The 16,031-nt window shown below is 60.5% G+C and overlaps 1 protein-coding gene across 1 annotated transcript; it reads left to right on the forward strand.

Moving 5' to 3' along the window:
* The first annotated feature begins 1,416 nt into the window (after positions 1–1,416).
* SNX20 (sorting nexin 20) lies at positions 1,417–6,423 on the forward strand. The gene is made up of 4 exons (XM_036346883.1): positions 1,417–1,709; positions 3,404–3,514; positions 3,978–4,129; positions 5,404–6,423. Exons 2-4 carry the CDS (start codon positions 3,412–3,414, stop codon positions 6,070–6,072), a joined length of 924 nt encoding a protein of 307 aa, XP_036202776.1. The 5' UTR covers positions 1,417–1,709; positions 3,404–3,411; the 3' UTR covers positions 6,073–6,423.
* The last annotated feature ends 9,608 nt before the right edge of the window (positions 6,424–16,031 follow it).

Raw genomic sequence — 16,031 nt, forward strand, 5'->3', positions numbered from 1 at the left:
CGAACCTGGGTTGCAGGTTGAATCCCTGGCCCTGGACGGGGCACCTGCAGGAGGCAACGGATTGATGTGGCTCTCTCACATCGATGTTTCTCTCCCCCGCCCCCTTCTACTCTCTCTAAAAATAAATGGAAAAAAAGTATCCTCAGGTGAGAATTTACAAAAATAGTGAGCCATGGACTTGAACAGACACCTCACCAAAGAGAATAGAAAGATGGCAACAGCCCGGGAAAAGATGCTCAGCACCACTGGTCAGGAGAGGATGCAACGGAAAACCACGGCGAGGTGCCACCGCCTGCCCCCCCCTCCCCCCGTGGCCAGGAGAACGGCTAAATGAGAGGCCGAGCACAGCAAGTGCCGGCGAGGATGTGGACCGCCCGGGACGCCCATGCACCGCGGTGGGGATGCAGCCTGATACCGCCGTTCGGGTTTGACACAGTCCAGCTATTCATCCCGTAAGACCCCGTCATTTCACCCCAAACACACACGGGCTCTCGCGTGCATGTGGCAGAATGGTCCCAGCAGCATCGAAAGTGATGAAACAACCCAAATGGGCAGCCACAGGCCAAAACGAGGCCAAAGGAGGAGGCATTGAAGCGATGGAGCAGATAAACATCACAGAACCCCAGCTACACACCAACACGCAGGACTCCCAGTCACATACACGTGCCGTGGAAGAAATCAGACGCAAAGGCATACAAATCGTACGCGTGGCTCAATGTATAGAAAACCCCAAACATGAGCAAATGCAGCGATTGTTCGGGGTCTGTCCACAGGTGGTCCACTAAGAAGAGCAAGGACGGGGCCCCGTGGGAATCGGGTGGGGAGGGACGGAGTCAGGAGAGGCACAGAGTGGACTCCCAGGTTGTAGTCTGCGTCTTGCCCCCACCTCCCGCCCTCGAGGCCGCAATACCGGTGGCCAGGAACCACCTCACTCCCCAGGGTTCCGGCCTCCCTGGTGCTTTCTGTCCGGAGTGTGGGCTGCGGCGTTGCCCAGAGAAACGGGTCACGAGGGACGGCGAGTCTGCCCCACCTCCTTCCACACCCCACACTGACTCTGGTCCCACCAGCTCTGTGCTCTTAGCCTCCGTTTCCCCATCTGTCAAAGCCTAGCTCGTAGGATAGGACAGCAAACACGAAGGTTTGGGAGCCCTGGCCGGTTTGGCTCAGTGGATAGAGCGTCGGCCTGAGGACCAAAGGGACCCGGGTCTGATTTGATTCCGGTCAAGGGTATGTACCTCTCACAGCCGGGTCCCGGTCAGGGCTGGTGCAGGAGGCAACCAATCGATGTGTCTCTCTCACATCGATGTTTCTCTCTGTCTCTCCCCCTCCCTTCCACTCTCCCTAAGCATCAATGGAAAAATGTCCTCGGGTGAGGATTTAAAAATAAAAGAGCTTTGGGAGCTAAGGTTCGAAGGCCAGTGGTTGTGGGGGGCTCGGAAGGACAGCCAGGCCACTGCAAGGCTGTGGGCAGCGAGGCCCCGCTCAAACCCGCAGGGGTTTCTGCTCCCCTGCCCGGGCGCCCCACTAGCCCGTCCTCAGCAGCCAATGGGCTGGGGCGCCCGGAGCAGGCCACACAGCCTAGTTCCTGTTTTCAAATGGGGAACTTAGCAAAGTCACGGCCCGGAGCCCGAATGCAGAGCTGAAGGGGGCCCCATGACACCCCTCCCGGATCCCTGGACACCCACGGGGCCAGAAGCCGCAGGTCAGAGGTCAGTGTCGGATCCCACATTTAGTGCCCCTCTACCCCCGGGGGCCTGAGCCGGGCAGCCCGGGACCCACCCTCAGTACCTGTTGGGGGAAGGGTGGCCCGAGAGGGGTGGGTGGCAGCCTCGGTGCACCTTGGGACAGCCCAGGGAGCCGCTCCTTAACCCTCCGCGGCCTCAGTTCCTCCGGAAGTGCCAGGCGCTTCTGCAGCCCCTCTTGGACCTGGGGAATATGTGTTTCTCAAACGGTGGTGCCAGGGAACCCCTGCACCAGCCTCGTCCTGGGTGACTTGGGGAGTCCAGGGCCCACCCCCAGGCCTGCCAGACTGGACTCTGGTGCTGGGAGCCAGGGAGTCTGCTTTCTCCAAGCCCCCAGCACCCCTCCCCCGAGGAGGCTGCAATGGCAGCGGGGACAGTTCCAGCAGCGTGGCCCCCCCCTCTGTCCAGGCCACAGGAGCACAGGGTGCAGACCAGGCCTGGAGTCAGACAGGCCAGAGCTCAAGCCCAGCCCCACCCCAGGACCCACCCGCAGACCCAGGCCACCTGTACCCTTCGTGTTTTGAATCCCTGCTAATGTGTTCATTTGTCCCTTTTTCTAACCTGCCTTAGACGTTTACAATGCTGCTCCAACTTCTACCTTAAGAGTCGTTTATTTCTCAATTAGTTCTCAAAGCACCTACCGCATGTCAGATAATGAGAGGGACTGTTAGACAGTGCGGGGGGGGGGGGGGCGGCCAGGGGGGCCTGAGCGGATGCTGCCCATGGACACCAGCCTCAGGGAGTGGGTTCTGTTTGTATAAAGGAAACTGAGGCACAGAGAAGGTAAGGAACGTGCCAGGCACCCGGTCATGTCATCCACAGGGGTTACGGCATAAACCAACCCGGACAACCGGGCACCCCGCTGCCTCCCCGTACCTCCCACCACCCCCCCCCCAGCAGGTGGAGGGGACCCTGAAGGCAGGCAGGCTACCTTCTGTCCCACCTCAGGCCCTGCCCACCACCGACAGCTCTGAAGTCTCGGTTCCTTCACCATAAAGCGGAGGTCCCACGCTCCTCCACCCCAGATTCCCGCGGAGGGAGGGAGCGGGCACTGCGGCCAGAGGCTCTGCCAGGGCCTCGCGCACTCCCCAGCCATGGGACCTTGGGCCAGCCCTCCTCTGTTCCTGGGAGTCCCCACAGGTTTGGGGGGCAGTGAATAAGACAGTGGGTGTGAGAACCTGGGGGACTAGGAAGTGGGGGAAGAAGTGGTGGGTGGCCCTGGCCGGTGTGGCTCAGTTGGTTGGAGTGTCGTCCTGGGCATCCAAGGGTTGCAGGTTCGATTCCCAGTCAGGGCACATGCCTGGGTTGCGGGCTCCATCCCCAGTAGGGGGCATGCAGGAGGCAGCTGATCAGTGATTCTCTCTCATCATTGATGTTTCTCTCTCTCCCTCTCCCTTTCTCTCTGAAATCAATACAAATATATTGAAACAAATAAATAAAATAAAATAAAAAATTCAGAGCAACGGGTAACATGAGGATCCTAACAAGAAGGCAGGACAGCTCGGCCTTGGGCCCTGGTTTGGCATCCGGCAGTGGCCAGACAGCTGGATGGGCAGCGGAGGCCCAGCCGTGGGGACCATGAGACGGGTCCTAGGCCTCCCAGGACCCACCAGGGCCCCACCCCGAGTGGCTCTCACTGTTCTCTCTTGTCCCCCTGGCAGCCCGGAGCATGGCAAGTGCCCCGCACCCCGGGAGCCCCGGATGGGCAGGACTCATGGAAGCGCCCACCGCCGGCCCTGGCCTCCCGCCTCCAGGACCTGAAGGGGACTCCGGTGAGCAGAGGCATGGGGCGTGGTCGGGGGAACGGAGGTGGGAAGACATTGAAACACACATGTGGGCACCTCAGCAGAAGCCAGGAGACAGCAGGGCACCTCCCTTAGCTTGGCCCATCCCGCAGGGGACACGGAGCTGGGCCGCAGGGGCCCGCCTACGGGCCGGAAGTGGAGCCTGTGACACACGTTGCATTTTGCAACCAGAGCCGCCTGGGGAGGAGGGGCCACTTCAGGTCATCCGTCCGGTCCGGGGCAGGATGGGTTCAGCCAGGTGGGGCCCAGGGTCGGGCTGATGCCCAGCTCGCCCTGTTCTTGGGGGGATGGGGGCGGGGGGAGTCGCAGCTCTTCTGGGAACCCCATGTCCCATTCAGACGGACCCAGGCAGACCCAGGGACACCCCCCCACAGGCCTGGCCCCCACGTGCACGGGCCTGGTCCAAGGCCTCGGGGTGCTGTTCTTGCAGACGGGGCCGGCAGCCCGAGCGCCCACTCCAGCATGACCACGCGGGAGCTGCAGGAGTACTGGCGGGGCGAGAAGGGCAGCTGGAAGCCCGTGAAGCTGCTCTTCGAGATCTCCTCGGCCCGCATCGAGGAGGAGAGGCTGTCCAGGTTTGTGGTAAGCACCGGGGCGGGTCTGCGGGCTCACACACACGCACCCGCAGTTCTGCTGGGGAGATGCTGGGGAGCAGGGCCAAAGAGCAAGATGGCGCGCTGGGCACGTGCGAGCTGCGTGAGGCCCGGAGGCCTGTGAGCCACGGCCCCCGATCCCCACGAGGAGCGAACCCTTTGTGCCAGGTGACCTGGGCTTGGGCATCTGGGTCCCCGCGCCGTGTTGCCACATCCCTGTATCAGTGACACTGTCACTTACCTAGGAGTTTCCTTTAAAATGGGTCACGTCTTGGAAGACACTACATAGATGCATCTCTAGGAAAAAGCCTCCAACAGGAAAGCCAGGCCCCTGCGGTAAAGAGAAGGCGATCGTGGTGCCCAGGCCGGTGTGGCTCAGCGGGCAGAGCATCGGCCTGAGCACTGGAAGGTCTCGGGTTTGATTCCCAGTCAAAGGCACGTGCGGGGGTTGCAGGTTCAATCATGGCACAGATAGGAGGCAACCAGCTGATGTCTCTCTCACATCGATGTTTCTCTCTCTCTCCCTCCTTCCCACTCTCTCTAAAAATCAATGGGAAAAATATCCTCCAGTGAGGATTAAAAAATAAATTTCCTGGTGGGACAGCTCTGGCGGGGGGAGCTGAGGTCACAGTGGACGTCAGCTTGTGTTGGGGGAGACCTCACTGACCCCAGAAGGGCCTCACCTTTGGCGCAGCTCCTCCGGGCGCGTGCAAAGACAACCAATCGACATGAATGTTTCTCTCTGTCTTTCCCTCTCTCTTCCACTCTCTCTACAACAGTGGTTCTCAACCTTCCTAATGCCGCGACCCTTTAATACAGTTCCTCATGCTGTGGTGACCCCGAAACATCAAATTATTTTCGTGGCTACTTCATAACTGTAATGTTGCTACTGTTATGAATCGTCATGTAAATATCTGATATGCAGGATGTATTTTCATTGTTACACATTGAACATAATGAAAGCATAGTGATTAATCACAAAGACAATATGTAATTCTATATGTTTTCCGATGGTCTTAGGCGACCCCTGTGAAAGGGTCGTTCGGCCCGCAAAGGGGTCGCGACCCACAGGTTGAGAACCGCTGCTCAGGTTGAAGATGAACATATTACCAAAAAAAAAAAAGCGGGCATTTTCAGGGTGTGCTTTAAATCCCGATCATCATTCTTCCCATCGCCAGGCTCGCTCTGGCAGTGCAAACCCTCCTTGGGATTCACTCCGAGGCCATCTCTCTCTCTCTCTACCGCCCCCCCCCCCCCCCCCAGATGTACCAAATCGTGGTCATCCAGACGGGCAGCTTCGACAGCACCAAGGCCGTCCTGGAGCGGCGCTACTCCGACTTCCAGACGCTGCAGCGCGGCCTGGCGCGGGCGTTCCCGGAGGAGATCGAGGACGTGGCCTTCCCCAAGAAGCAGCTGCTGGGGAACCTGGCGCCCGGGCTGATCGCGGCGCGCACGCGGGCCTTCCGCGACTACCTGCGCCAGCTGCACGCCATCCGCTGCGTGCGCCGCTCGCGGGAGTTCATCGACTTCCTGACGCGGCCCGAGCTGCGCGAGGCCTTCGGCTGCCTGCGCGCCGGCCAGTACGTGCGGGCGCTGGAGCTGCTGGGCCGCGCGCTGCCGCTGCAGGAGAAGCTCACCGGCCACTGCCCCGCCGCCGTGGTGCCCGCCCTGTGCGCCGCGCTCGTGTGCCACCGGGAGCTCGAGCGCCCCCTGGAGGCCTTCGCGGCGGGCGAGCGGGCGCTGGAGCGGCTGCGGGCGCGGGAGGGCCACCGCTACTACGCGCCGCTGCTGGACGCCATGGTGCGCCTGGCCTACGCGCTGGGCAAGGACTTCGTGTCGCTGCAGGAGCGGCTGGAGGCCAGCCAGCTGCGCAAGCCCGGCCCGCGGGGCCTCACCCTCAAGGAGCTGGTCGTCCGCGAGTATCTGGGCTGAGCCGCGAGCTGCAGACCTGGGATCGCCATGGCTCTTCGGGCTGCTGGGGCGCCTCTTGGATGGAATAGCCACGTGGGGGCACTTGTCGTCCTCCATTTCCCCAGCTGTGTCCAGCTGAGCCCCCCTCCCCTCCCCTCCGGAGTCCTTGGAGCCTCTGCTGTGTCCTGGGTCCTGTGTCCCTTAGATGCCTGGCTCACTTGACCTCAGAACCACAAACCCAGCCCCGGCGGCGGCGTGGCTCAGTGATGGAGCGTCAACCTGTGAACCCGGGAGGTTAGGGTTCGATTCCCAATCAGGGCACATGCCCAGGTTGCAAGCTCGATCCCCAGTAGGGGCCGTGCAGGAGGCAGCCGACCCATGATTCTCTCTCATCATGGATGTTTCTGTCTCTCCCTCTCCCTTCCTCTCTGTAATCAATAAAAATATATTTTTTAGAAAGAAAGAATGCCCAACAGGGATTGGGGAGGGGGGGTTAGTAGAAGATTCGGGCAGCCAGCTGGGCGAGCTAAGAGTTGGCCCGGGATGTCAGGGTCCAGGTGGCATCAGCCCACTGGGTGCAGAGGGACAACGAATGAGGGACACGTGAGTCTAATGGGGCACTGGTGGGGATGGGGAATCTTCTAGAATCTGCACTGCAGGTTTTGGGTCTGGATACACACCCCGTGGCCTAAGTTCTTCCACAGGGAGGTCTTGGCAAAGTGGGGGGGGAGGGGGGGCTCGGGCAGGCACCTGGCACCGTGAGAGCCGACTCTCTCCAAAGGAAGTCAGCCTCAGACCAGGCCAGTGGAGAGGGGGAAGCCGGATGCAGGGGTCGTGTGCACCTCAAAATCACACATATTCGGTGCATGCGTGCAGTAGAGAGAGGCTTTTAAAAAACCTAATAACGGGTGGAGGGGACCTACAAAAGCATGTCAGGGAGCTCCCCATCAGGACCCCTAAGGCGGGGCGCAGGGAATGGACTCACCCAGGTTTCCTAAAGGGGCTGCCCACCTGCCTCTCCTGCTGGCACTCGGCGCCGCCCTCCCAGGTGTTTGGCAGCGGTGGCCCGTCGGTCTCCAGGGCTTCTGCCCACGGTCTTCCTCCCTCACAGGCGTCCGAGGGCCTGGGAGGACCCACAGGGGCCGTCTCCTCCTGGCGCCTCCCTGTTGCTGGAGAAGTCACGGACCCATGCACTTCTTAGGTTCTGGAACAAGTCCTTCCGCTCCTCATGCCACCGTCTCCAGGGAGCCTTCCGCATGGCCCACCACAACCCCGGGCCTGGGATCAGAACCATCAGCCTCTCCGGGAGCGGGTCAGCAATGCCCAATGTCAGGCCCCACCCGGACCCGCTGAGTTAGAATCTGCAGGTGACAAGCTCCCTCCCCTTCTTCACAAGTGATTCCTGTCTGCGCAGGTGCAAGCAGGAGGCCCGCGATGTAGGCAAGTTAACGTGACGTGGAGGTGCCTGAGAAGCAGCATCAGCTCGGCCTGTCCTCACCCTGTCTTCCTGCCTCCCAGGCCCGTCCCCACCACACACACACACCTAGGCTCCGCCCACACGCTTAGGCCCCTCCCACACACCTAAGCCCCTCCCACACACATAGGCTCCTCCCACACATATAGGCCCCTCCCACACACCTGGCCCAACCCAGGGCCAGGAACCTGCAGCTGGTAGCCCAGGCCAGCTCACTCGCACCTGGCAGCCGCTCTGGGCCCTCTCCCCAGGGGCTGCGGGCTCCTTCAGACAGTAGCCTGCTCCAGCAGCCTCTCTCTCCTGCCCTGTGGCCCCCCGGGGGGGGGGGGGTTAGACATGCCCTGAGACCTGTGACTGGGACGCCTTCCCCAAGCCACGGTGGGAAACGGCATGTCAGTGGCCGCCTCTGTGCTGAGTGCCCAGGGCTCCCCCCGCCACTGCCCGTCCAGCTCTGCCTGGGAGGAGTCCTTATCCCATTTAACAGGCAGGACACAGACACCCAGAGCGGTTAAGTGACTTGCCCATCGAGGTCACACAGCCAATGATGAGCAGAGCAGGAAATGCAGGGAGCCGAGGAGAGGGCTGGAATATCCTTGGCCCTCTCACCCTGAGGCACCCTTTAAGGAAGTGGTTCTCAACATGTGGGTCGCAACCCCTTTGGCGGTTGAACGATCCTTTCACTGGGGTCGCCTAAGACCATCGGAAAACACATATATAATTACATATTGTTTACAATAGCAAAATTACAGTTATGAAGTAGCAACGAAAATAATTTTATGGTTGGGGGTAAAAACATGAGGAACTGTTTTAAAGGGCCAGAAGGTTGAGAACCACTGCTTTAAGGTCTCTTCACTTGTGTCTGTTTATAGGTGGGGAAACTGAGGCTTGGAGAGGGGACTCCCTCAAGGTCACATAGACAGGGCAGCTCCAGGACAGAGTGGGGTGTCCACATCACAGCGATGTGACCCGCAGTGGAGCAGACAATAATCCCTCAGCCAAGTGGTCAGGGAGGGCTTCTCGGAGGAGGAGGAGGTGTAGCAGGAGCCACCGGGGAAGCTAAGGAGGTGGCCACGGCAGCCTGGGGAGGGGAGAACTGTAGGCAGAGGGGAAGCAGAAAGGCAATGTTGAGGCAGGAACCTCTTCCATCCCTGGGGACCCAGGACGGGACCCAGAAAGGAGGCAGCCCCTACCCTGGCTGAGCCCGCTGAGAGGAAGGTTCCAGGTGCCCAGAGAGAGACGCCTAACAAGCCACATCTGTGCCTCCTCCAGTAAGAGGCTCAAAGTGAACGGCCCGGGGGGGGGGGGGGGGCTGAGTTCAGGGCACACAGACCCTTTAGTGTCAGGAGACAGAAAACCTGTTAACCTGACGAGGGAGCAGACCAGCTTGAAGCCTTGTCACCCAGTCCCTCTTCCTCACTTTCACTTTCTCTGTGTCACTTCTGCTTTCCTGGGCTTTGCCGTCTCTCTCCTCCTGGTGACAAGATGGCCGGGCTCCCATGCTCCCTTCTCTGCAACCCCAGAGGCCCCCTCGGGGTCTGGTGAAGCTTTCATCTGGAGGGGATGCAGGGAGCACCCACAAGTCCTTTTCTGGGCAGGGCAGCCCCCCCCCCCCCCCCCAATGCAGCAACCAGGATAAGGCCTCCTCCTGCCTACAACAGGAACAGGTCGCACACGGCTTTGTAACCTGCTCTGTAGATGTAATGGACTTTCTTAGAGCAGTTTTGGGTTCACAGCAGAATTAAGGAAAAGGTGCAGAGGTTTCCTATTGACCCCCTGCCCTCCACATGCATAACCTCCCCCATTAACAACATCCCCTCCTGAGAGGTTCCATTTGATGAAACTACCCTGGCACATGATCAGCCAGAGCCCGCAGTTTACATGGGGGTCATCTTAGCGTCAGAGAAATGTCTCCACCATTAACGTGTGTCCGAGTATGAAAAATTACAGTGTGGTTACATTGTATCAGCATGCCGTCAGCAAGTCCCTGCAACACAGCATCCTTCCCTGCTATGGCTATTGGTTTCATTGTGTCCTTCTGGCTTCATGGCCCTGGTTGGGTTAACCGGCTTGTAATGTTCCCGTTTCCTTATTTCAAGCAACCAAGCAGCAAACGCCGAGGTTTATTGTGCATTTCCTGGTTCCTGGTCAGTTTCACAAGCTGACTGGTCATTTCTGTTGCCGTTAAGGTTACAAAGACGTTTCTTTTCCCCCTTTGCATCCGGCGCTGCTGGAGGGAGGCGGCATCTATGGACCTGTTCCTCAGGTTTGAAAAGCCACCGGCAGGGGGCGCTGCCGCCCTGGAGGCTCCGCGGGCGGCGCGGAACGAGGGAATGAAACCGGGGGGATCCAGCCTTTCCCGAAAGAGAAAAGAAGACTTTGAAAAGCCGTTCAAAGCGGTCGGAAATAACGCTGGAAGTTGGAAAGCTTTGCTGGGAAGGCGCGGATGGTTCGCTGCCCCCTGAACCTCCCCCACCCCGCCACTGCCAGTGTTGGCTGGGGTCCCCGGCGACCAGGACTTGGGGTTCGGGACCTCCCCGCCTGGGTGTCTGTTCCCCAGCCTCTGCCCCGCAGCCCGGAGGCCCCCCAGGGGCGGAAGGAAGCCTCCGCGCTGCCACCTGCTCCGCCTCCTCGGCGATCAGAGAGGAGCCCGTGAAACCCCAACAAAATAGGGCGCGTAAAAATAGCCCAGGGGGCACGCAGCCTCCCCTGTGCGACCTGCTGGCTCCCAAGGGGGGAGGGGTGGGGGGAGGGGGGCTTGCTTAAACCTCCCTCCTTATGGGGGAGGGCTCTTTTTCCAACAGGAGGGGGCTGGGTGCCCAGAGCGCCACCGCATCGCACTCCTCCCAAGCCCTCCCCCCACCTCCCAGCTTCTAGGACCCAGATGATGCGGGGGAGGGGGACCCCCTCCATCTGCTCACCGGCGTGGGGGAGGGGACGGGACTCCTGGCCGCACACCTGGACTCTTTTCACCTTCCCACACCTGAGTCCCCTGCAGATTGTGGGTGAAGCACGGGTTGGAAGAGGGAGAGGGGAGCGGGAGGGAAAGAAGGGAGAAGTCCCCCTTGCTCGTTAGAGCGCGAATTGGTACAACCACTTGGGAAAAGCGCGCGGCCACCCTCTCCTGAAGCCGGACTTGGGGGGACTCTAAGAGGGCCCGGCACTCCCACTCCTAGGAAGGTGCCCCACAGAGAGACGGGCGGACCTCACCCCAAAGCCCCGACTAGAATCTCAGAGCAGGACCATGTCCAACAACAGCCCCCAACTGGGAACAACCCCAAGGCCCACCGACCAGGAGACGGATAAGCACACCGTGGTCGGCAAACTGCAGCTCGTGAGCCACATGCGGCTCTTTGGCCCCTTGAGTGTGACTCTTCCTAAGCCTTAGGAGTACCCTAATTAAGTTAATAACAATGTACCTACCTATATAGTTTAAGTTTAAAAGATCTGGCTCTCAAAAGAAATTTCAATCATTGTACTGTTGATATTTGGCTCTGACTAATGAGTTTGCCAACCACTAGGCCCGGAGGAATAGTATACAGCCCTGAAAACGGCCTGTGCTCATGCAGCGTGAAGGGATGAATCCCACACGCTGGGGTGAGTGAAAGCGGCCACACTGCAGTCTAGCCGCCTGGAGGAAGCAGGTTGTTTTGTATCTATATACATTTTGGATTTTTAACCATTAAAAATTTTTTTACAGATTTTTTTTATCTTAAAATTTATTGATTTCAGAGAGGAAGGGAGAGGGAGAGATAGAAACATCCATGATGAGAGAGAATCATGGACCGGCTGCCTCCTGCAGGCCCCACATTGGGGATGGAGCCCACAACCCGGGCATGTGCCCTGACCCGGAATCGAGCCTCGACCTCCTGGTTCATAGGTCACTGCTCACCCACTGAGCCACGGGCTGGGCCACTAGCTCGCTCTTATTGGCAAATCCAACCTCCTGCCCTGCCCACTCCCCACCCCTGCCCAGCCCCCTTGGTCTCAGAACCACCCATGCGGGGCCTTGTCACCTGGAAGAGTGGCTGGCAGGGTAGGGTCATGGGCGGTTGACCTCTGCGGCTGGACAGGCCCCCCTCCCTGAAGGGTTCGTGCGCGCTGGAATTTGCGATGCTTCCCGAACAGCCTCCCCACATTTTCATCTCCCCCCCCCCACCAGCCCCCCTGCCCCCCGTGAATTATACCCACAGCCTGTCCTGGTGCCTGGCCGATGAAAGGCCCTCAACAAAGAACTGCTGCTTGTCCCACAGCACCCCTTGAAGCAGGCGGACCCTGTGCCCTGCCTCCCCCAAATCGCTTCTGAGGGGCAGAAGGGGAGATTGGGGGGCGGGTGGGGTGAGGCGGGGGGCAGGAGGCAAGGCCACAGGACCCGCTGGCCATTCAGCTTCAACAGCCCCAATTCCTGAGACTCAAGGTCTGGGCTGCGACTTCCCCCCAGAATCTCCCGTCCCCCAAGCCCCTTGGGGACACCTCCCCAACCTCAGGGCTCCTTGGCCCATTTAAACCTGAGCTGCAGGCGGCCCCTGAGCCGCCCTCAGACAAGCAAGCCGGGAGCCTGGAAACCAGGGTTTTGCTTTGAAAGCGGCTGCGAATGGCCTCCCTGCCTGGCGCTGGGCAGATGCTCACAGGCTGCATTTTAATCCTCTCTCTCCTCGTGCTGTGATCAAAGGCCTGGCGTGTTCCCCTGATGGGTGACAAGAGACGTCGGAGAGACTAATGAGAGAGTGTGGCTGCCCCCCCTTCCCTCCTCCTGGGGCGGGAGGACCCCAGGCGTCCTGGGCTGGGTGGCCTTTAGGATCCAAGGCGGGGAGGGTGCAGAGATAAGGGTAGAGGCTGCAGGCAGGGGTGGGGTGGGGGGGGGGGCTGGGCTGGCAGGCTGATCATTCGGCGCCAGGAGCCACCATGGGTTGGGTGGGCCTCCCAGCATGCACTTCCCCTTCTTCTGGCAGAGGCCCCAGTTACACTTTAGGGTGCCCACCCTTCCTCCACCCTCATCTGGTTCCGGGGGTGCTGACTCCAGCCCCAGGCATGGGCTGCATGTGGGACTCAGACCTGGCAGAGTGGAGTCGGGGACTCTCCCGGCCCCGGCGATGGGCTGCAAGGTGGGCAGGAGCCCATCAGAACCACCGAGAAGCAATCCTGGGCACCGACTGGGGCGGCCAGGAAGCTTGCAGAGAGGGACTGAGGGACTAGAGCCCAAGGTGGGGGCAGAAAGGGACAGACGCAGAGTCCGATGAGCTGGAGCTCCTGGATCAAACCGTACCTGAAGGTGGCAGCAACGAACTCCCTTTTCTCGCTTAGCATGTGGAGTTGAGGCTTCTCTCTCGTCAGGACAAAACATGGTCGTGCGGTGATCATGTCTGATCATTGGAACGTGTGTTCGGGCCTCGCTGCCCACGGTGCCCCCAAGGACTTGGCCAGCACGGCTTCCTCCGCTCACACATTTCCAGGACGAGTCCAGCCCCTTCCGGCTCATCGCACACCGGCCCCGGAGTCCTCTCTGTGAGGAGGCACAGCCTGGAGGGGACACGGGCTGCCACACCCTGGGTGGTCCCTGCGTGGGTAGCTCTCCATTCCAGCGACAGTCCAGAGGGAGGAGTCCCAGTCCTCACGCCCTGCGACTACCGCAGCCTATGTCGCCCTCCTGGAACCTGCAGCCCCATTTTACAGGCCCAGGGACTGAGGCAGCGGGGACGGGGACGGAGACATCTGACACTGCACTCTCATCGCCCGGCCTTGCCCTGACACACGTTCCCGCTTACCACCCCCCCCCACCCCCACCCCCCCCCCCCCCCCCACCCCCCACCCCCACCCCCCCCCCCACCCCCCACACACACACACACACACACACACACACACACACACACACACACACACCCACACACACACACACACACCCCTCCACGCAGCTGGGAGAGGGGGCTGAGTGCTCAGACACTGACTTTCTCCTGGCTTCAGGGGCGGACGAGGCTGGAGAGACATGCTCAGGCTCCTAAACCCTCCTCCCAGTCACTGCCACATGCAGCCCATTGGCCAAGAAGAGCCGCCCTTCACTGCCCTGTGCAGCCCATTGGCCAGAACCATCCGCCCCCTCACTGCCACGTGCAGCCCATTGGCCAAGAAGAGCCGCCCTTCACTGCCCTGTGCAGCCCATTGGCCAGAACCATCCGCCCCCTCACTGCCACCTGCAGCCCATTGGCCAAGAAGAGCCGCCCCTCACTGCCATGCGCAGCCCATTGGCCAGGACCAGCCACGTGGCCCCGTCACATGGCGGGGAGAGTTGGTGACCAATAGCAATCTCTGCTGTCCACCTGCTGGGCACCCCGGCTGTGGTCCACTCGCCACCCTCCACGGATCACTCCTTCCCTCACAAACACCTACGAGGACAGGACGACTGAGATCCGGGCACCGTGTCAGCGTGGGGTCCGCCACCCCGAACAGGACAGACACGCTCCCAGTCCTTAGGGCGCCTGGGCGGCCCCTCAGCGCAATGCCGCGGCCTCATCCCTGCACCCGCCCCCTTACAGCATCACTTCCTTTCCCACTTGCCCACTAAGCTCAGGCAGCTCTCCAGCCTCGAGTGAGCCTCGGTGTTCCCCTCTGTGCAATGGGCATAATAGGAGACTAACGAGTCACCCAATCACAGGGTCTCAGGTTGGTGCAGCCTCGCGGCCAGGGGCAGAGGAGCCAGGATTCCATCGACCCGTCTCCTTCTCCCTGCCTGGGGTGGCTCCTCAGGGTTCTCCTCCCTCTCTTCCGCCTTCTATAAGAAGGAGTGGGTCTGAGCCCGGCCGGTGTGGCTCAGTGGTTGAGCGTCGACCTATTGAACCAGGAGGTCAGGGGTGGATTCCCGGGTTTCCGGCTCGATCCCCAGTGTGGGGCGTGCAGGAGGCATCCGATCCGTGATTCTCTCTCATCATTGATGTTTCTATTCCTCTCCCCCTCTCCCTTCCTCTCTGAAATCAATACAAATATATTTTTAATTTTTTTTTTAAATGGGGGTCTGAGAGCCCCCCTCCCAGCCACAGCCCAGGTCTGCTGGCCTGGCTGCGATCCCCTGAAGACAACAGTCCAGCACCACCTCTGAGGCATCCCGGCTCCAGCTCCAGTCCTTCCAGAAGGGCCAGCTCCGGGGAGAGGCCAGGTCAGCCCCCAGCCCCTCTCCCACAGCCGAGCAGATGTAGATGTGGTTGCAGTTCCCCCACGGGACCCACGAGGCCACCTCTGCCTCCAGGGGAAACCTGGCCGCCAGGCGCTGATTGCAACCAGGAGGGGGTTTAATCAGCGGAGCCACATGTGAGTGGAGCGGAGATGAAAGGACCAGCGATAAGCATCGTCTCTGAAGGGATGTCGTGAAGGGAGAGCACCAGGGAGGACACCTTTCATCCTCCCGCAGCCCTGCCATGCTCCCTCCATCGGGCAGCGAGGACCCTCCAGCCCGCACCAGGCAGGGGTGTCACTGTGTTTGACGGTGGCCCCGCACCCACGCCCCGCACAACTTCTAAAAATACAACGGATGCCTATTAATGATCGTTTCCCAACCAGCCCAACGAGCCTTCACTCGCCTAATCGCCTCTTCTGTGTTATCAGGAATTGTCTCCTTCCCTAAGCCCTGCATCCGAAGCCACCGGCCCGCCCACCCGTGGCAAAGGGCACCTGACGCGGGGCTGCCTGCTCCTGGGAAGGCCTGCCTGGCCCCTGGCCAATCCAGCCCCCCAACCCCCCTCCCCCTGCCAGCCCACGAGAAAGGAAGCCTCTTCGGGCCTCCAGAGCGTTCCACGTCCCATGGGGTGTCTGAGGGGCAAGGGGCCTGGGATGGTGGTGGACGCTGCCATCCACGGAAGCTGGTCTGGCCGGGCCCAGGTCAGATGGAACTGGATCTAATCAGTGTGTGTGTGTGTTGGGTGGGTGGGGGGGGGGGTGGATGGAAAGGAGGTAGGGGAAAGGGTCAGCATCTTTGGCGTCACTGCCAGCAGCCCTGGGGACCACCCTCCGGTCCCATCGCCAGTGATGTGCGGTGTCCCTGACCCCAGTGCCTGGATGGGGACCCCGAGACCCACGGAGGGAAATGCTGTCCTCAAGGTGGCAGAGCGGAGGGCTTAGAGGAGCCAAAACTATCCGTAGAGAACGCCGGCTACCTCTCTGAATTGGTTGAAGGTGAGGAAGAGGAAGAAGGGGAGGGGAGGGGAGGGGAGAAAAAAAGAACCTATCAGAGTAAAGTTGGCATGTGGGATGCCCAGGAAGCCTTACAAGCTCAAACACTCGTGAACACTAAAACCACACTGTGCGTTGAAGACACAAGACTGGCTTAGACCAAGCGCGTGGCGCAGAAGGCATGCTGGGGTCAACCACAGGGCGAGAGGTGCAAACACACCCTACCCCCCTTCCCGTCCGAGTCTCCCGCTGCAGACACGGACATAGGGAAAAGACAGAGCTGGGTGACCCTCCATGCCGTTCATTCATTCATCCCATCCCATCATTAATTCATTGAGCCATTCATCATTCA

The sequence above is a fragment of the Myotis myotis genome, unplaced genomic scaffold (assembly GCF_014108235.1).
Source record: "Myotis myotis isolate mMyoMyo1 unplaced genomic scaffold, mMyoMyo1.p scaffold_m19_p_19, whole genome shotgun sequence".
Lineage (NCBI taxonomy): Eukaryota > Metazoa > Chordata > Mammalia > Chiroptera > Vespertilionidae > Myotis > Myotis myotis.

What these genes read in the sequence shown, in the direction of transcription:
- SNX20 (XM_036346883.1), top strand. Translation starts at nt 3,412, where the DNA reads ATGGCAAGTGCCCCGCACCCCGGGAGCCCCGGATGGGCAGGACTCATG. An exon ending in AGGACCTGAAGGGGACTCCG is followed by an intron (nt 3,515 to 3,977) that starts GTGAGCAGAGGC and finishes CTGTTCTTGCAG; the next exon opens with ACGGGGCCGGCAGCCCGAGC. An exon ending in AGAGGCTGTCCAGGTTTGTG is followed by an intron (nt 4,130 to 5,403) that starts GTAAGCACCGGG and finishes CCCCCCCCCCAG; the next exon opens with ATGTACCAAATCGTGGTCAT.